Genomic DNA, 21,404 nt, shown 5'->3' on the forward strand with positions numbered 1-21,404 from the left:
TTAGAGAAGTTATGTCTCAATTAATCATTTTTCCTGCTTTTCCACTGCTTGTTTTCTGGAAAACATTATAAAGAACACCAGCCTAATCAATCAGAAGAAGAAGCTGGAAGGTGACATTTCCCAGATGCAGAATGAAGTGGAGGAATCAATCCAGGAGTGCCGAAATGCAGAGGAAAAAGCTAAGAAAGCAATCACAGATGTAAGTAGCCTCATTGCTTGCTCAGTTTGTTTCAGTACCACACTGTCTTAGGACAAGCCAGCATTTCCCAAACACCTGTTACAAACCTGATATACCTGAAGTGCTCCACAGTTATCTGGAGGCAGCTGATGAAACTACAAAAGGAAACAGACTAGAGGTTAAGAGAAAGGAAATACTTCTGCTTGATCTTTTTTTATTCTTACTTTCCCTGAGAATGCAGCTTCCACTGATCCCCAAAGTCTCAGGTCATGTCACCTTTGAATTGGGTGGATTAGATACCTGGATAGGCTAAACTACTTCAGACGGAACTAGCACTAACAGGTTGCCAGGTGTGCATAGAATCTGCTGTGAGGAGTACAATTCCCAAATCCAAAATGAGGCATCTGTTAGAAAAACGTGAGGATGAAGTTCCCAAGAAGAGACAGTGAGCGCATTCTTCCTGTCAGGAAGATGACATTTTGGACTGGTATAGTTTCTTTCCCCACAGACCTGGAGAAACATAGAGTTTGGCTGACATATCACATCACACCAGCAGACAGAGTAAAATCTAGAACTGGATGTTTCTGTGAGTTGTGTCTGGAGCGCCTGGATGAAGCTATTCTTGTACCGTGGTCTTCACTGCTTCTCAGCTGGCAGTTCTGTTACTGCCTGCCAGAGAGAAGACACCGACTGTCCTTGATTCAGCTCCAGCCTGGACTGCAGTGCTTGCTGTCTTCGGATGGATGTTCAGTGATGGATACAAGAATCTGCAAATGGCTCTAGGAGGCAGGGACACGTGTCAGATCAGACATGAGCTAATTGGCACCCTCGTTACCAGTCTTAGAGAACGGTCAGGGAATATGTAAGATGCTGAAGCTGAGCTTCCTATCACAGCTCAGACTGCAGAAATTGCTGTGCTGTTACAGCTGCTCAGGCAGCTCTTGTCTATGGCTGTGCCAGGAAACTTGTCTGCCATTTTTTTTAAATTCACTACCTTTCAAAGCAATATTCAAGATCAAATTCCAATATTAGACTTGAAATAAGTTCTGGATGAAATGCCTGCAGTGAGCAGCATAGGTTTACTTGTAGCAATTATAAATGAGGACATTTTGTAGCATGGATACCAAAACAAACAAGCAAAGACTTATAATGTTAGAATATGGAGAGAAAAAAAAAAATGCCTTGTCTCTGTCCAAGAGAGATAAACATATACAATCTATTCTTGGTAGCATTAGGTGTATAGCCAATGAGCCAAGTAGTGGATTATTCAACATGGATTTCTATCATAAAGTTGGTTGTTTTTTCAGGCAGCAATGATGGCTGAGGAGCTTAAAAAAGAGCAAGATACTAGTGCTCACTTAGAGAGAATGAAGAAGAACATGGAACAAACCATTAAAGATCTCCAGAAACGATTGGATGAGGCAGAACAAATAGCCCTGAAAGGTGGCAAGAAACAGATCCAGAAACTGGAATCCAGGGTAAGTTTGTGATCAAATATAGACTTGGGAGTGGGTGGGTGCCCTTGGGGTGCCTGGTAAGTTCAAAGGATGCAGCAGGTGAGCAGCAGCTCTTGGACACATCCTTCCCCTTCAAGATCCAGTTGTAGTGAGCTGTGAGCTGTTGTAGCACAGTAGGTGACTAAGCCCTTGATTTTAAAAAAAATATAAATATCTACAACCAGGAAAAGCATCTGCTTGGTTCAGATAAACTTTTTTTGATCTTTGCACATGTATATAGAGCATCTAGTTCTGAGTGGGGCCTTTGGCTGCTGGCACAGCTTAAATACATTTATGAAAAAATAGAATGAAAAGGCTACATTTGGATCTGTTCCTCAAATTGAGCACTATTAAGATGCTGAGGAAAGTGAATATGTCTTGAACTGTGAACTAAGTTACCCACTGCTTTATATTTGTAGCATAATTGCAAGGTCTCTTTCCTTTTTTGCAGGTTCGTGAACTGGAGAATGAACTTGAGACTGAACTCCGTCGCAATTCAGATGCCCAAAAAGGAGCCCGCAAGTTTGAGAGGCGCATTAAAGAGCTGACTTATCAGGTACGCCGAGGACTGTAGGAACCCCTAGATCCCTGGAAAGAAATGTTTTCTCCCTGTCCGGGACTGAATTTGTTTCAGTGAAGGATGAAGGAGGGCATTACCCAGAGCTTTCTCATTGCAGGAAGCTTTAGGGGTGGGAGGAACATCTTCCTAGTGCTACCATCATCTTGCCTGATGAATTGTAACCAGCATTAGCTTACTATTGCTGGGATTTGGACAGTTTCAGCACAGTACTAAATGGAGCGAGCTTAGAGGACTTTTCATACTGCAAGAGAAGAAAGAGCTCAGATGTCTCTCAGCTGTGCTGGTGTTGCTTAAAGGAGCCATAAGGAGTCAGTTAACTCTGGTGCATCACTCGGCATAGGGCTGCCCAGTTCCAGGGCTCTGTCACCTACTGCTGGGTGTAGTACTACTACTGCTGTAGTAGTCTCAGCCTCCTGCAGGCTTACTAACAGCTGCTGTTGCTGCTTGCCTTTTGAAAAGGTCTTCAGCGCAGAGCACTGTTTCCCTTGCTTTCAACATGAATCCTGAGCAGATAATCCCAACCATCTGCTTTAGGATATTACTTAGCATCCTACATGTTGTCTTACTCTGACTTGTGTGTGCAGAGGTTGTTTTCTTAGAAGACAGTGCTGCGGCACAGGCAGACAGAATTAGCAGGTCCTTCTGATTATGGACTGTGACGGCTTTAACCCGGATCATTTTGCCAGAAATGACTGCCCCCAACACAAAATTTAAAATATGCAAATTATAAGTATTTTAGGCCTGCCCACTGGTCTGTTTCACTCAGTAATGATGCTCTCTATAATGACAAGAGAGGTCCTCACCTGCCAAGCAAGGAACTCTGGGTGTACATGTGTGTGTGCATACATGTATGTAGATATATCAGTTTTTACAGATATATATAAATTGGGAGGCTATTCTTAGTCCTCAGCAAGCAGGCCCTCACAAATCTTCAGCTTACAGATTTTTTTCTCATCTACATACAGGTTGATCACAATATGGCTTGTTTATATGTTAAACTACACATTTGTAAAACGACACATATGTCGCCCATAACTAGCGGACAGATGCTTTTGGGCTTTGTACACTATTAGCCTAACTGATGGTGTTTTGGTACAGTCAGAAGAAGATAAGAAGAATCTGGCCCGGATGCAGGATCTGATTGATAAGCTACAACTAAAAGTGAAGAGCTACAAGCACCAAGCAGAGGAAGCTGTAAGTGACTATTTAGGCCTTTTTTTCTCTGAGAAATTTGTTGCCCTACAGCCACAATCTTTAATCAGCAAAAGTTTTTAGTACAAGTACCGAATTTGTGTGTATTACTATTTGTATTTATACAAACTCTATGTTTATAAATGTATTTATATACATAGTATATAGCATGTGTGTTGATTACATTAAGATATTCCATTTTATCTTAAGAATGGAGTGTAATTTGCAGGGGGTGGAGGGAAGGGGAGGAACAGGAAAGAGCTTTTCTTCTGGCTAGTCCCTCAGGAGACACGTTGAAATCCTCCCCGTTCACTTGAACTGAAGAGTGCCACTGCAAACAACAAACCCTTCAACAAACAAAAACCCTCATCCCTCCAGGAGTCTGGTGGTTCCCATAGAAGTGTTGGTTATTCGTGTTGAGCACTTCTGTCCTGCTTGGCTTTGCTTCACCTGGACTGAAGGAAATCGGCTGTACTATTTTCTCTCACCAGGAAGCACAAGCCAATCTGTACCTTTCCAAGTACAGAAAACAGCAACATGATCTGGATGATGCTGAAGAAAGGGCTGAAATAGCTGAATCTCAAGTTAATAAGCTGAGGAGCAAGTCGAGAGATATTGGCATGAAAAAGGTATGGTTCTACCCTACAGAGCAAATGTGACAGGTTAATCCACGGTGGCACATGCTGTGTATACAGGAAGATCTGTTGCATCTCCTCAAGTAATATGGACTAGAGTAAATAGTGGTTTACTAATTTTTTTAGTTTCAGTCAACCCTTTGTTTTAACGTTACAGTAAATCTTTAGGACAGCAAGGTGTTGCTTATACAAAATGAAATCTCTGTTCTCTCGATGGTGTCACTTAACCTCTCTGCTCAGCATCCAGAAGTTGCCAAACTTTCTTTTCATATGGGATATTTAAAAGCTCCATCTCTCTCTCTCTGTCTGATGTAGATTTCTACCTATGTAATAAAGCCGGGGGATTACTGCACTAGCAGATTGCCAGATACTTTAAGAGTGCTCTTTCAAAAGTTGTATTGAAGAGCTTGATGAAAATAGTAGTCATTAGTCACTTGGATGCTGGGAAGTAATTAGTAACTAGGAGTATATTTGTGGTGGTTTGCACTTGATCTGAATGGCAGTAGAGTAATACAGATGAAACTAAAAGGAGCCTAGGAACGTGGTCTGGAACTGAAAGCAAACCCTTGCTTGTCTATGCTTGCCTGATGGCAACCTCAGCAAGGAAGACTGGTGCTGCTACTTGTAGGAAAGACAGAAAGAGGAGCTGGGTCATTGCTTTATCTATTTCATTTACAAATGTAATGTAAACTCCCATTCTTAATATCAGGTAAGTTTAATGGGGGTACAGCTCCAAAGTCAAGTAACATAACAGAAACCTTTCTGTAACCATTTAGCTATTTCCATACCACTCAATCCCTTCTCTCTACTTTATCCACAATTCTGTGGGAGGAAATTTCTGCTTTTATAAAATAAAACTAATAAAGACAAATAAAATCACCTCTAGTTGAAATGAATTCCTGTAGCTCCACCATCTACATTAAAACTAGATGAACATCTGGACTTATGCATTTGCACATGATGGAAGCAGTACTGCAACTGAAACTCGCATGAAGTTTTGTAGGCTTTAAGAAGAAAAATTTCCATGTTTTTTTTTCATTTTTTTTCCACCATGCTCCCTCCTCCCCAAAAAATCTCCTAAATTCACAAAGCCACGGACACTAAAATAGGTAAATCATGAGAGTCATTTATTGTGCTTTGTAGACTGTAGTTCATTCCCTGTATTTTCTTAGCACTTTCTTCTGCCTCATAACTGCAGAAGTCATAGAGAAGTGGGCACTTGTTCAGATAATGAATGCTGTCCCAAAAATCAGTGAACAACTCCTTTAGGAAGAGAAAGACATTGGAAAGACTTTTTTTTTTTTTTTCCAATAGTGTAGCCCTAAAAATACCTTCTCTACTACGGCTTTTCATGTTCCTGGAAACTTTTGAAAGTATGTGTGATTCAGAGCAAACAACAACATGTATTGCAACAGGGCTCTATAGAAATCCTCAGCTGTCAAAGGGATGATACACATCTTAGCATAAGGACAAGAGGCCTGTCTTCTTAGCTCAAGTAAGACTCTAAGTGATGGCTAAATTCAATATGGTACATCCATTTAGTGTTAGTGTATTTCAGACACAAGCTGGCAATGCTAGGAAGCAGAAGCGTTAGTTAACAGAAACTTCTGTCATTTACATGTAAACTTGAACTCTAAACCCCCCTGTAAACTTTTAAAAACTGTTCAAGTTTTAATTTTAATTAACCTGTTAAAGAGTTCAAATTCAACAATTTAATTTTAATTTCTAGCAGTTTAAATGTAACAGTTTAATTTTAACAGTTGTGTACTATCTCTCTCAATTGCATTTCAGGTTCATGAAGAGGAGTAAGTGCAGTCCAAGCTGACAAATATGAGAAGATGTTTCATATAATCAGGCATAACCAAAAGCAGGTGTATGGGAAAAAAAAAAAAAAAGCACTTTCAGAAATAAATATCATCTGAAAACCCAAAGAGACTCTGTAGTGGATTACATTCATTTCGATGTATTTCTGTTTTGTCGAGCCCCAGGGATCAATACAAGATTACACACTGCCAACAACCCACTTCATTATGTTGCAACAAATCCTAATTGGCAGATCTCTGAGGAAACCAAACCTAAGGGCAAATCCAGTCACGTTTCACAGTCCCACATCCTTCATGTGCAGATCGTTAAAGCACTCTGGTTTAAACCTGTGTAGGAGACAGCCCTAAAAGCTGGGATAGCCCAGCTTCTAGCTGTCCTGCCAGTCATAGACTACACCTTTTTTTTTTTTTTTAGGACAGCAGAAACTAAATTTCATGCAAATGGTCAGTTTAGAAACTTCCACTAGTATCAGTGAAAGCATTTTTGTTCTCCAGCTGCACAAGGGGCCTAAAAGATGCTGCTGAGGGACTTATCCCATAAGGACTGCCCCTGGCTCATAAACAGCATTCTTTTAAAACTTTTCAATGTCAAAACTGAAAACAAAGGGAAGAGTTGTCATGGAACTGCAATTACAATACTCAACGAAGTACAAAACAGTAAGCCCTCTCTTCCCCTCATAGTCCAAAAACAAACCCAAAGTCCACCGACACTCAAAACTCAACCTTGTGTGACACTTTTTCATTGTCCTTTTAGTACACTCGCATTCCGGTTCTTCATGCAGACTCCTCACATACAAATGTCAATTGACTTGTATATGTTCTTTGTCACTTTACTTGTTTGTTATTGTTGTTCAGATGATTGCCTTTCCACTTGGTTCTCAGTGTAATTCAATTGGGAAGACGAAGGAACTCCTCTGCTCAAGCTTGTATTTCAGCAGTATTCTCAGTAGTGTCTGTGTTTCTGGAGACAAAACTTTTTTTTTTGGTATGTCAAAGTGCTTATAACGCTCCTGATCTCTTGCATCTTGGAGTGATCCCGATTTTCTATTTAAACAAAAACATCCATGAGAACTACTGATGCATAAAATTAACCCCCCAGTAGGAACAGAACAAGACATACTCATGTTAGAGGTAAGTCACTATCTTCTATTTTAATGTCAGCTGAATAAAATAAACATGTACATAAAAGGGCAGCAGCATTCCTGTTTCTTCCATTTAGTTCTCATCAATGTAAACAGAGCAGTGTTAACTTGTAAATTACTCTGCTTCCTCCAATTATATGTTAAAGGTTTCTACAGGTCCCAATATATATTCATCTTGCTTAAGTTCTTTAAATGAAACAGCTTCATCTCAAAGGTATTGGTTCTATTATTCTATCAGGGAGACAACCATATGTCCTTCTGACTTGGTAGCACTAGTAAATAGGACAGTTGTACAGAGAGATGAATTAGAGGCTATATGGTCACAGCAGTCTCCCAAACAAAGCAATTTGCATGTCTTTACACAAACAAGCTGCGTTGAATTTTGAAGTTGGACAGAGCTGAAGTGATAATTTGGGCCCAAATGAATGCTAGTACAGCCCGTAGTTTGGGGATCTTTGCTGGTTTTGTTTGTCTTAAATAAATGTGAGAGAAAATTACAAAACTGATTATTTTCAAAGCAAGCTATCAGCAAGTATTTGTGACAGGTAATCAGTTTTTTCATCTTTCTATAGAGTGCAGGAGAGCAATCTGGTCAAGGAAAGGGCATGTTAGCATTGTTACAACTAAAATACTATTGCCTAGATGTGCTAAGGAGGGCTTTTTGGACACAGAATATAGAAAAAATAGGGCAGTTTACTTAAGCTGAGATTCGTTATTCTAAGTTTTTCAGTGTTGTTTGCATCCTTTATCCCATGAAAATCAAATCTGTTTTGGTCAAACATTCAAGGTCTGAAATTCAGCTTAATAGTATGCTCAAAAGTAAATACCATCATGTTTGTACGTACCTTACAGAGACAGACCCCTATCACTGCCAGTCCTATCAGCACCGGTACAAGTAATGTCACAGTTTTCCAAGTGTTATCATCTGAATGTTCTATAGAAATACAAATTCCAAAATGTTAGACAGGAACTCAAAAACTTATTGAATAATAGTGAATATTAATCTGTGATATTTTATATTCAATTATTTAATGTTATTCATTGTTATTTGATACTTACATCAAAATTATGATTTTTCTCTTACTTATAATCTCATACCTATGATTAAGGCAGAACATTTCCATTTATTGTTAATGGTACTGATACAATGGTCAAGTTACATGACCCATCCTATAAGTGAAGATTTCAAAAGGATACTTTAATGAATTAAGGGTGAATGGGTAAAAGCCAATTGCTTTACTTAACTGTGCTGATAGAAAATTGTGTTCTCATTAAATATGAGTTGAGAATTTCTATACAAGTCCTGTTGATAAACAACTAAGTTCTCAGGTGGGTAAATGCTGCTTCCAGGTACAGTGCTTAATGCCATTAACGGTACTCCCGATTTGCAGAAGTGGGTGGTACCAACAGATTCCACAGGACATAAAAGCCCATCTAGCCGAGGTTGGCTCTGGTTCTAGGCAGCATTGTTTCAGCTCCTCTCATCAATATGAGAACACTCACATTTGAAGGACTCATTTGTTCATCTACAGTTCTTCTATTTCAGGTTTCCTTTCCACTGCCGCATCTTGTTCAAAAACATTTTTTGGAAATTTCTACACTCCGCCGTAAACTTAGGTTTACAGGATAAGGACGATCATGCTGGAATGTGAGCTTCAAGGAGGTATGTTTGTCTGACTCAACACTTTTCTTTGCACTAACTCCCCTCCTTCACATATATACTATGTGTATAGTCGCTGCCATTTAGAACACCCTATAGTTTCAGACAGAAACCAAGCTGTGGTGGGGAAGGAAGGGAATATCCAGGTGTTATAACTTACTCTATTCCCATTTTTGCTATGTTGCCTCTGTGTTTCACATTCTGCAGACTGTTTCAAGCTTTCTTCTTTTTTAAAACTATAATGGAGGTGCCGTATATTAGTTCTCTGTCTTTTAGTTGATTGCATTTGATGGATGCCTGCTTGCTACTGCTTGAATGTGGTTTTGTTTTTTTTCCATTCCCTTTGAACGGAGAGTTCAAGAGGCACCACCGCAAACAGCACGCTGTTTTTGAAAAACTCTGTAATTGGTTTACACTATAATTTTAAAACGCTGGAGTCAATTTTTAACCTTAAGTAAGAGTTTTCAATAGATAGAGAAGTTAATCCTAAGTCTGCTTGAAACCAGAGATAATGAAATATCTGTAACTAAGACTTCACAGCTGGATGTTTACTACAGTTCATAAAAAGGAAGGCATACATACAAACATACATATTTCCAAGTGTAAAAAAGGCCTGCTGTGTAGAATTAAAGCTTTGAAAATAACAACTACATGCTTTTCTCAACAAGGTTTCTTCTGCAGAATAAAAATTGTACCACTTCTACGGGCATGCCTTCATCTCCCTCCTACCTTTAAAGAGAGTATTTGCTACCAACACAGCATTTAGGATATGAGTCCATAAGTTTCTTTGTGCTCGCAGCTGCACAGCCCTCTGTGCTTTGAAGAAAGAAAGAAGTCCTTAAATACGTATGTCTTAATGTTTTTCAGTATTTCACAGATTTCTGGTTGACTCTGGCCCTGTATTCCCCTCATTTGTCCCCACCCTCTGATAGGGAAGGAGCAGCAACTTACCAACTTCCAAAGTTCTCACTGTGAGTTTTGTGTAGTGAGGTGTTGACATGTTACAGAGATATTCTCCACTGTCACTTGTGGTAAGATCACTCAATAGCAGTGAAAAGTCCCTTTGGTTAATCTGGACTCGAGGCTGGTAAGAGTGAGAGGTACCATTGAAGGTGGCCAGGACTGAGATCTCTGAATTTCTGTTTAGTATCCAGACAACACTGATGCCCTCTCTGTGTAAAGTGTCACTGCTGAATTCACAAGGAATGACAATGCTACTTCCTTTTGCTTTTGCCAGTTGGTCTGAAACAGACAATTACAAAACACTCTGTAACTGTTTTAGAAAATATTATCAAGGATGGTTAGTTTTTTCACCAATTGGTATAACACAAACATTTCAAAACATACTCCATTGTTTTGATATCCTATTCAAACATCACAGTATTCTTCTAGAAGAATTTAAAGATTTTTAAATACAAACTGATCATATATACGTTTTAAAACAAATCTAATTTGTAACAACATATACTTGTTAAAATTGAATTTGTTTTCATTTTGCTATTTCTCACCTAAACTGGGGGACTACGAGGGACTGACTAACAGAACTGATTTGACCTCGTGATGGGCAGGTAAGCGGAACTAACACGTAATGATCCAATAAAATACTAGTATGGGACAAATTAACATCATAGCACGACTATCTATTTAACTGCAGAGATCTGCTACAAGCAAGGGAAAAAACAGGAGGCATGGTGGCTGGCAGTCTGCTAGAAAGGAAGTATAATACATTATTTTGACATAGTATAACCACACTTGGTTTCTGTGCATGGATCCAAATAAGCAGAGGTGTGGTGCTGAAAACCATTAGGAAAGAAAGAAACGGTACCCAGTGCTGCTATTATATAAGGAACAGGAAAGCAATATATTCTCAAAAATGTTTCAGCGAGACAGCAGACAGATGCAGGGGAATTTAAACAACGCTGTAATGAAATGGACCTTTTCCACTTGTGACTTGGAAAGGCAGATGAACAAAACAGACGTTTCTGGTGCACTTGTTACCTGCTCTGATACCCTAGTTGAAGCCTTCCAGAGTCGGAAGGTACGTAAATTAAAAACACCACCCTTGTTCTGAAGCATATGCAGTGGGTTAGGAGCTGGGTACACTTCAGGGAGAAATCTGAGCAATGGAGGAAGCCGTGCATATCCAATAAGGGAACTGCTCTTGCATTCTCTTGATCCAATTAAAAATACTTCCTAAGATACTTGAGAGGCTGAAAAGTACCAGTATCTGAATATCCAGAGAATGCTTGAGAATTGCTTGAGACAAAATGGAGACTGTAATTTTCATATCTCTGTTTTCCATTAAATAACAAGATCAGCTGCAGTTTGCCCAAACATAAGCAGTGCTGCTGTTCTTCACTGCTATGCACCCCACATGCTGCACCTGGGTACTTAAGACTGCACTTCAGGAGAAGTGAGAATAAAGGATTGAATGGTACTGAAAAAGCTCTGGCACAAGGTGAAGAATAGACAAAGAAACATACACATCAAGAACAAGAGACATCACTCAATCTCATATAACCCTTTCCACATATTTTGTCTGAGTTCATTATTTTTTTGACAGTGTGAAGTTAGATCACTATGCGTCCCTTGAAACGTGAAACTGATACAGAAAAAATACTGAGAGTAAAGCAAACTTACAGAAATGTGAGCTACCCCCTCCTTTCCCTACTTCTTGGACTTGTGCTGGCTTGTAATTGTAACTGAGGACTTTCTAAGAGGATGAGGATGCAACCTCTTGCATTATGCCATACCCATGCTGCCCCACTGCAGTGTAGTGGATTTAATTGGGCTCAGAACCCAGCCATTGCACTCCATAATGTTGCAGGAAAAGGCCTCCCTTTATTCCTACCTTTCATCCTCCATTCAGCAGTCCACTTCCCTTGAGGGAGAGGAATATGACAGGAGTAAGGATCAGATGTGGTTACAATGCTCTGGTGACTTCGAAGAGAATAGAGAATGCCATCCCTGGTTTCTTCACGATGTGTTTCTTGGATGGTTTCATTGCCTATTACCCAAGTTATATTTGGTGCTGGATACGTAAGAAAGGCAGAGCATGTCAGCATCCTTTCTGTGTCTTTCTTTTGGTACTCCAGTGCATAATAAGAAGAAACTAGATTAAAACAAACAAGAAAACACAGCAGTCCTATTATTTTCAAAATCCTTTCCAAGTTGAAGTGATTGGTCATTTGAAGTGACACTGGGGAGAATAAGCACAACAGAAAACAAACTTTAATGTGGCTTCAGGAGAAAGAATGGCATTACTTATTGTTAATGCTGTGGTCTATACTGTTCTAAAAAGCCGTATGATGTTTTATGACTCAGGTACACCAACTGCCCTTTGGAAGTCACTGTGCAGTAGGTTATCAGAAGCAATACTGCACTGTAATTTTTTAACTTGTTACATTTCTCCAGAGACAAAGAGAACACCAACAGGCCCAAGAAGTGCTCTGTTCCCCTGGAGGATTTCATTACTATGTAAGAAATCATGTCAGACAATCTGTGGGTGTTATCCAGTTTCTACTAGCATCATCCAAGCACTTTTGTTATCTTACTGACCTTGCACATGCAGCTCAACTTCCACTTCTGTTTTAGTTTGTTGTGTTCCCACATAGCAGAGGTAAAGGCCCTCATCAGTTAAGGTCAGGTTACTAAGTTTCAAGGAGGCATTTCCATGAGGAATTTGCTCATGAAAAAGGTGAGTTCTGTTTCTGTAATTTGAGTGTTGTCTTTCCAGATAATCCCTCCTGTAGTAGTAGCTATGTACATCATTTTCTTCTTTCTTCCAGTAAATTACTTCATCATCACCAGGTGGAAAAGGACAAGGAAGGATGACATCCTTTGCAAACAGCCCTGTTACCGTTTCCTTTTCTGTAGAAATGTGTAAGTACAAATGAGTGGATTACCTTAAATCTAGTTTATAAGCATTTTTCTGCCCCTCCTTATCCCTGACCCAAAAAGTTCTTTGGCTCCAACAGGTAGAACACTCCCACCATGTGTTTCAACAGCACACTCTTTCCAAGATTTTCTGTAGCACAGATCTCTGGGACAGCAAGGGTGGCAGCTTTTCTCCGTTAAGTTTGATCAGTATCATAATGCAGGGCTCTGAGCTTTGAACTCAGGTTAAGTGGGCAACCTGACTAACCATCTGTACATTTACATCAGCATGCCTCTGCCTTAGCCACCTGAGTTTCCTGTGCTTTTCCAAAAGCACCACCTCCGATCCCAAATCCGGGTGAGAGAGTCCCCAGCCTCAAGCTGCAGCTTGTTCCTCACTCATATGTTCATAGAGCTGGCTGGCAATGATCTGGGTGATCAGTGACCCTTACACAGGGCCAAGCAGTTGTACAGACAAAAGCACGCAATTGTGCGACTGACAGGAAGGACAGAACTTCTCAAAATGGCTTCACCGCCGAGTTGATCCTTAACCATTAATAAATAATGTCAGAATTAATTCCCCCATCAAAAAAATAATAAGAGTTGTCACCTTTATCATTTTTTCATAAACAAAAGAATTAAAACCTACCCCAAGTTGTAGCACATATGGAGAGCAAACAGAGAAGAGATGGTATCTTCTGCCCCTTCATGTCTTTGTTGGTTTCTTCATCTCAAACTGACAACGAAAAAGGAGGGGAGACAGCCTTTTTAAACGCAGCTAAAAGATTTGCCCCTCACTTTGGGGTCCACGTCTCAGTCACCAAACCACATGCATAGTCTTGCACCACATATGAACTTTGCATTTTACCTGTGTGCTCATCAAGGCACATGGGATTAATTACCACTTAACAAGCTTGCCTCTTACTGCTTTGGGAGCAGCCATACAGATACTGTAATAGTCTCCTCGCCTTGTTAAATCAAAATTATTTATTTCTTACTAAGAGGATTGTAATTAATTGCTTTTCAAGGTAGCTTAATAACAGCACATTTCAAGAATGTATGCATTTAGGAGAACTGGAAATGCCTGAGCATGTCAAGTTTTGCCAGTGAGCAAACACGACAACTGCATGTGTAAAAATCTTAACTCTTCCACATATCGATAAAACTCCGTGCCAGCCATACTGATACTAACTTTCTGGAATTTTCCCTCTGAATCTTCAGGAGACATTTTCTGTAGTAGAAAGTAGTCGCAGTTCTCTGCAGTCCCCCAATGCACCCCCTACGCCTAGTGCCCTAACCCCATGCCTTGGTTGGCAAGAAGTACTCCTGAAGGCAGAAGGCTCCCGCACTACAACCATACAAAGTTTCCCTTAGGATGCAGACCTGACCCGCAAGTTTTACCTCTCGGATATAACCCGTGCCCCTTCCCCCCACCTCTGCGCATAACACTAAGAGCGACAGAGAAGTATTATAAGAATTTATTTTTTGTTACCTCTTCTGAGTTCACGAGTACCCAACAACTTCAGCATCCAGCTAATTGTTCCAATAAAGGCTGGTGTTTCTTGGAGGCAGGGTTTTTACATATGTGTAAATAAAACGAATTATACTGTTCTCTTCTCTAAAACTGAAAATCTTTTCCCTGTTCCTTCCATAGCCACACCTATACGCAGCCAACAGCTCAAGTAATCTGCGTTTTTTGCAACGCTGCTGCAGGTTGACTCTTGCTCCGCAAATGAAAGTACAAGAAGCTGTTCCCTCCTCCTGGCCTGCCCCCACTCATATTGCTCTCACGTAATCAGGTAAGCAGCGGGTAAATATTTGACCTGAGGGAATGAACAACCTTATGCAATTAAAAAACCTACAGCCCACTCAGGCAGTAGGCAGAAGAAAGCAGCCCTGCTTGCAGACAAGGGAGTGCAGCACTGGCCCTCCCCCTGCACTGCTGCCTAGCCAGGCCCAGCTCGGAAGGGTTTAGGAAGAGTTTAAGGGTTAATGTGCCACCATCATCATGAACGGAGACTGCCCCCTCCCCACCGCCAGCAGCGTGGTGAGTGGAGACCAAAGAATGATCTTGTTGAAGGAGAGGCCTGAGGATGAGCTCGGTAGTTTCAAGCTGCTTTTAGCCAGCTGTCTGACCACCTGTGTATGTGCAGCAAGGAAAACAGACCTTGTCCACCTGAGCGAGTGCTGTGTCTGCAAAAGGGAGCACTTGGCTCTGAGTATCCCACGTACACACAATGTGTATTTTGAGGGACTAACTATGGTCTCCTTTTATGGGCTAAATGCTTCTCAGGGCTCATTATTAGGTATGCCAGCAGACCACATTTTTCCATTCAGTTTGATCCAAAACAGATCCAGTTAGTCTACCTCGCTCCCTGAAGTGACCCAAAAGACAGTGGGTGAGGGTGTGTGGAAGAATCGCTTCAGAAGAATGCTCCTGATCTGAGCTGTACACCAGCCTCTTGCCCAGCCACTAGCTGAGGAAGGCAGATAGGGGAAGAGATCTGGGGAGTTAGGAAGCCAGAGGAGCTGGATGTATTGCTGTTACCAGGAAGAGTATTGGAGATGTTAAGGAAGGCCCAGGTGTTAGGGTTATTCTGGTACAGTGGCGCGGATGAGGATAGCACGCAGACAGGGCACAACTCAACAGGACATCAAGCAATGACACCTCAGTAAAATTGTTTTCCCGTCCTCACAGAAGTGCCATTCAAGTTTTCATGTGGTCAGTTGGTGCAAAAAAAAATTATGTTATTTTTAACGAGGCATATTGAAGCTGGAATTGCCAAGCTTCTAGCTGTCCTACCAGTCAAAGGCTGCACCATTTTGTTCAGGACAGGAGAAATTAAATTTCATACAGTCAGTTTAGAAACTTTCACTATTATTAGCCAAAGGATTTTTGTTCTCCAGCTGCACAAGAGGCCTAAGAGATGCTGCAGAGGGACTTATCCCAGGCCTTTTGACAGATTTCTGACGGCATTGGTGTCCATCAGTGCTGGTCAATCTTTATGCATTGCCTCCTAGTAGCACAGGGAAGGCAATTGTAAAATATCGGAGGTCAAGCAGGTGGGGCAGGAGGCTGGCTTGGCTGATCAGGGATCTGTGTATTCAAGAATGAACCTGGGTACTTAAGACAGCACTTCAAGGGAGGTATAAAGAAAGGATCAAATGGTACTGAAAACTCTGGCAAAAGGTAGAGAAGAGGAAAAGAAACACACGCACCAAGAAAAAAAAGTATTCTTCTCCCTCATATAACCCCTGGGTTCACTAAGGTTTCCATTTATCTTGTCTGAGTTTGTTATTTTATTGACAGAGCGTGAAGTTTGATCATTATGCATCCCTTGAAATGTGAAACTGATACAGGAAAAATGTTGGGAGTAAAGCGAACTTACAGGAATGTGAGCTACCCCCTCCTGTTCCCACTTCTTTGACATGTGCTGGCTTCTAATTGTAACTGATGAGTTTCAAAGAGGATGATGATGCTACCTCTTGCCCTATTCCCTAGCCATCCTGCCCCACTGCAGGTGTAGTGGGTTTAATTGGGCTCAGGACCCAGCTGTAGCACCCCCACAATGATGCAGGAAGAGGCCAAGCTGTTGTACGGACAAAAGTACACAACTGTGCAACCGAGAGGAAGGACAGAACTTCTCAAAATGGCCTCACCACCACTCATGGCATCCGGGAATGCTGTCCCAGCCCCAGTGCAAGTCAATAATACACAAAGAATATCCAATTGCTATTGATGTTCAATTTCAGAATTTTAAGTGAATATTTTTCACAACCAATTGTATTCCCTTGGTGACGCTGCATGGACATTCTTGGTCAAGGTCACACAACCTTGTTGGGCTGGTGGCAAGTGCCTGGCTGTAGCTGTTTGCCACTGCCTTCTTGGAAAGCTCGATGCCCTCTCCAGTGCAGGGAGATCTGGCAACCCTGGCAGAGCAATCTGCGTGACTTTCCCTCAGCACAAGCCCACCCAATGTACTTCAAGCCACTTTCAGTGCTAACAACTACTGACCACTGAGTGGTATCACAACGTACTCCACCAGCCAAGCTGTGTGGCACAAATGTGGGCAGCTGAAGCCCAGGTGCTTAACGCACTCAGTAGCCATGGACATTTGTGACACAATCTTTGTCTTCTTTTGCTTCAGGAGTGTTTTATCCCAAATTGATTCTTAACTGTTAATAAATAATGTCAGAATTAATTCCCCTGTCAAAAAAAAAAAATAAAAAAGAATAAGAGTTGTCATCTTTATCATTATACATAAGCAAAAGAACTAAGCCCTACCCCAAATTGTAGCGCATATGTCTCTGTTTTGCTATCTCTTACATAGACAGACATAAAAGGCCTTTCACATGGGGAGCAGCCTGTTAATTACAGTGGGCTCAATCTCTTCTAATTGTAGATGTCTGTAACACAGATTTCTGTTCTTGAAATACTCCTGTCATAATTGAGCATAAGAAATGTACGTTTCAACATCTACTTCAAGATGTGATAAATTGGATCTTGCCAGTGTCATTTACTATATACAGGGTGCCTAGAATGATTGGCTTGAACATAGCTACCTACCATCAGTTTGATTAATTTCATTCATTAATGCCTTCATAAACAGGCCGAGATGTAAAGCAACCAAGTAAACGATTTGGTAAATACCTTGGTATGTGACAGCTAAGCTTGAAATGCTTCTTGCTAGGTTCAAAGCTGTACTTGCTTGAGCTCATGAGAGATTTAAGGGAAATCCTTGCTGTAATATTGCCAACGGAAATGAGGGAGATTAATACTATAGGTTATTGCAGATCAGGAGTTAGCTGAGGGTGTGAAACACAGCAAACAGGTAGATGGCAATGAGGCACTAGAAACCCATGCTATATATGTCATTTATAGGAGGGAGGCATTTCTTTGGAAAAGCAGCAGTGTCTGCACAAGGTGCTGTTATTATTTAGCAAAGCAAACTACAATGCCTCATGAGCACTAGGTGCATTGTGCATGGCAGCAAAGCATGCTCTACCACATCAGGTCTTTGTTAAGAGAGCCCTTTGGACTTGGTCACAATGGGCACCGCAGTTTTTACAGGGTTGTGGAGGCATATATCCTGAGTCACCAGCACTTTTGCTGCAAAACCCAATCTTCTCTCCACCAAACAACCAACATTCAGAAGGAGATGAAAATGAGCTGCAGGCTGGCAATATTTTGTAATATTCAGCACGTGTGATACTTCAACAGTCTGACGTGGGACTTTGGTTTTAATCACCTTATTGACTAACTGATAACAGATCATTACTTTTCCAGGATGAACTGCTTTATTCATTCTTCTGTTTCAGCCTCTTGCTTATTATTTTACCTGAATTGAAATCTGAATATTTACGTTGTTGAAAGTATTTGTAATATTTCCTCAGTCTGAAGATAAGCTACATAGTAAAGGCCAACCCTTACCCCATACGTGGACCTCCCTCCCTAAATATTGCTCCGTGTAATCCAGGGGCTGCAAAAATCATTAAGCCTTCATGTGTTATGGTATTTAGAGAAGTTATGTCTCAATTAATCATTTTTCCTGCTTTTCCACTGTTTGTTTTCTGGAAAACATTATAAAGAACACAAGCCTAATCAATCAGAAGAAGAAGCTGGAAGGTGACATTTCCCAGATGCAGAATGAAGTGGAGGAATCAATCCAGGAGTGCCGAAATGCAGAGGAAAAAGCTAAGAAAGCAATCACAGATGTAAGTAGCCTCATTGCTTGCTCAGTTTGTTTCAGTACCACACTGTCTTAGGACAAGCCAGCATTTCCCAAGCACCTGTTACAAACCTGATATACCTGAAGTGCTCCACAGTTATCTGGAGGCAGCTGATGAAACTACAAAAGGAAACAGACTAGAGGTTAAGAGAAAGGAAATACTTCTGCTTGATCTTTGTTTATTCTTACTTTCCCTGAGAATGCAGCTTCCACTGATCCCCAAAGTCTCAGGTCATGTCACCTTTGAATTGGGTGGATTAGATACCTGGATAGGCTAAACTACTTCAGACGGAACGAGCACTAACAGGTCGCCAGGTGTGCATAGAATCTGCTGTGAGGAGTACAATTCCCAAGTCCAAAATGAGGCATCTGTTAGAAAAACGTGAGGATGAAGTTCCCAAGAAGAGACAGTGAGCTCATTCTTCCTGTCAGGAAGATGACTTTTGGACTAGTATAGTTTCTTTCCCCACAGACCTGGAGAAACATAGAGTTTGGCTGACATATCACATCATACCAGCAGACAGAGTAAAATCTAGAACTGGATGTTTCTGTGAGTTGTGTCTGGAGCGCCTGGATGAAGCTATTCTTGTACCGTGGTCTTCACTGCTTCTCAGCTGGCAGTTCTGTTACTGCCTGCCAGAGAGAAGACACCGACTGTCCTTGATTCAGCTCCAGCCTGGACTGCAGTGCTTGCTGTCTTCCGATGGATGTTCAGTGATGGATACAAGAATCTGCAAATGGCTCTAGGAGGCAGGGACACGTGTCAGATCAGACATGAGCTCATTGGCACCCTCGTTACCAGTCTTAGAGGACGGTCAGGGAATATGTAAGATGCTGAAGCTGAGCTTCCTATCACAGCACAGACTGCAGAAATTGCTGTGCTGTTACAGCTGCTCAGGCAGCTCTTGTCTATGGCTGTGCCGGGAAACTCGTCTGCCATTTTTTTTAAATTCACTACCTTTCAAAGCAATATTCAAGATCAAATTCCAATATTAGACTTGAAATAAGTTCTGGGTGAAATGCCTGCAGTGAGCAGCATAGGTTTACTTGTAGCAATTATAAATGAGGACATTTTGTAGCATGGATACGAAAACAAACAAGCAAAGACTTATAATGTTAGAATATGGAGAGAAAAAAAAAAAAAAGCCTTGTCTCTGTCCAGGAGAGATAAACATACACAATCTATTCTTGGTAGCATTAGGTGTATAGCCAATGAGCCAAGTAGTGGATTATTCAACATGGATTTCTATCATAAAGTTGGTTGTTTTTTCAGGCAGCAATGATGGCTGAGGAGCTTAAAAAAGAGCAAGATACTAGTGCTCACTTAGAGAGAATGAAGAAGAACATGGAACAAACCATTAAAGATCTCCAGAAACGATTGGATGAGGCAGAACAAATAGCCCTGAAAGGTGGCAAGAAACAGATCCAGAAACTGGAATCCAGGGTAAGTTTGTGATCAAATACAGACTTGGGAGTGGGTGGGTGCCCTTGGGGTGCCTGGTAAGTTCAAAGGATGCAGGTGAGCAGCTCTTGGACACATCCTTCCCTTCCAAGATCCAGTTGTAGTGAGCTGTGAGCTGTTGTAGCACAGTAGGTGACTAAGCCCTTGATTTAAAAAAAATATAAATATCTACAACTAGGAAAAGCATCTGCTTGGCTCAGATAAACTTTTTTGATCTTTGCACATGTATATAGAGCATCTAGTTCTGAGTGGGGCCTTTGGCTGCTGGCACAGCTTAAATACGTTTATGAAAAAATAGAATGAAAAGGCTACATTTGGATCTGTTCCTCAAATTGAGCACTATTAAGATGCTGAGGAAAGTGAATATGTCTTGAACTGTGAACTAAGTTACCCACTGCTTTATATCTGTAGCATAACTGCAAGGTTTTTTCCTTTTTTGCAGGTTCGTGAACTGGAGAATGAACTTGAGACTGAACTCCGTCGCAATTCAGATGCCCAAAAAGGAGCCCGCAAGTTTGAGAGGCGCATTAAAGAGCTGACTTACCAGGTACGTCGAGGACTGTAGGAACCCCTAGATCCCTGGAAAGAAATGTTTTCTCCCTGTCCGGGACTGAATTTGTTTCAGTGTTTCAGTGAAGGATGAAGGAGGGCATTACCCAGAGCTTTCTCATTGCAGGAAGCTTTAGGGATGGGAGGAACATCTTCCTAGTGCTACCATCATCTTGCCTGACGAATTGTAACCAGTGTTAGCTTACTATTGCTGGGATTTGGACAGTTTCAGCACAGTGCTAAATGGAGCAGGCTTACAGGACTATTCATACTGCAAGAGAAGAAAGAGCTCAGATGTCTCTCAGCTGTGCTGGTGTTGCTTAAAGGAGCCATAAGGAGTCAGTTAACTCTGGTGCATCACTCGGCATAGGGCTGCCCAGTCCCAGGGCTCTGTCACCTACTGCTGGGCAGAAAGGTCTAGTCTCAGCCTCCTGTAGGCTTACTAACAGCTGCTGTTGCTGCTTGCCTTTTGAAAAGGTCTTCAGCGCAGAGCACTGTTTCCCTTGCTTTCAACATGAATCCTGAGCAGATAATCCCAACCATCTGCTTTAGGATATTACTTAGCATCCTACATGTTGTCTTACTCTGACTTGTGTGTGCAGAGGTTGTTTTCTTAGAAGACAGTGCTGCGGCACAGGCAGACAGAATTAGCAGGTCCTTCTGATTATGGACTGTGACGGCTTAAACCTGGATCATTTTGCCAGAAATGCCTGCCCCCAACATAAAATTTAAAATATGCAAATTATAAGTATTTTAGGCCTGCCCACTGGTCTGTTTCACTCAGTAATGACGCTCTCTATAATGACAAGAGAGGTCCTCACCTGCCAAGCAAGGAACTCTGGGGGTACATGTGTGTGTGCATACATGTGTGTAGATATATCAGTTTTTACAGATATATATAAATTGGGAGGCTATTCTTAGTCCTCAGCAAGCAGGCCCTCACAAATCTTCAGCTTACAGATTTTTTTTTCTCATCTACGCAGAGGTTGGTCACAATATGGCTGGTTTATATGTTAAACTACACATTTGTAAAATGACACACATGTCGCCCATAACTAGCGGACAGATGCTTTTGGGCTTTGT

General features: G+C 41.2%; 1 protein-coding gene across 2 annotated transcripts in view; it reads left to right on the forward strand.

The window, feature by feature from the left end:
* Positions 1-21,404, forward strand: part of MYH15 (myosin heavy chain 15) — a 67,178-nt gene that overhangs the window by 43,128 nt on the left and 2,646 nt on the right. The window contains exons 38-43 of one of the 2 annotated variants that reach the window (XM_068693799.1): positions 74-199; positions 1,486-1,656; positions 2,126-2,230; positions 3,353-3,448; positions 3,937-4,074; positions 5,872-5,909. In XM_068693799.1, the coding sequence (XP_068549900.1) occupies positions 74-199; positions 1,486-1,656; positions 2,126-2,230; positions 3,353-3,448; positions 3,937-4,074; positions 5,872-5,889 (654 nt within the window). In that variant the 3' untranslated portion in view covers positions 5,890-5,909. Of the gene's footprint in view, positions 1-73; positions 200-1,485; positions 1,657-2,125; positions 2,231-3,352; positions 3,449-3,936; positions 4,075-5,871; positions 5,910-18,170; positions 18,297-19,583; positions 19,755-20,214; positions 20,320-21,404 lie in introns of those variants that run through there. The other variant, XM_068693808.1, reaches the window with a different exon arrangement.

The sequence above is a fragment of the Anas acuta genome, chromosome 1 (genome assembly GCF_963932015.1).
Source record: "Anas acuta chromosome 1, bAnaAcu1.1, whole genome shotgun sequence".
In the NCBI taxonomy this organism is placed as follows: domain Eukaryota; kingdom Metazoa; phylum Chordata; class Aves; order Anseriformes; family Anatidae; genus Anas; species Anas acuta.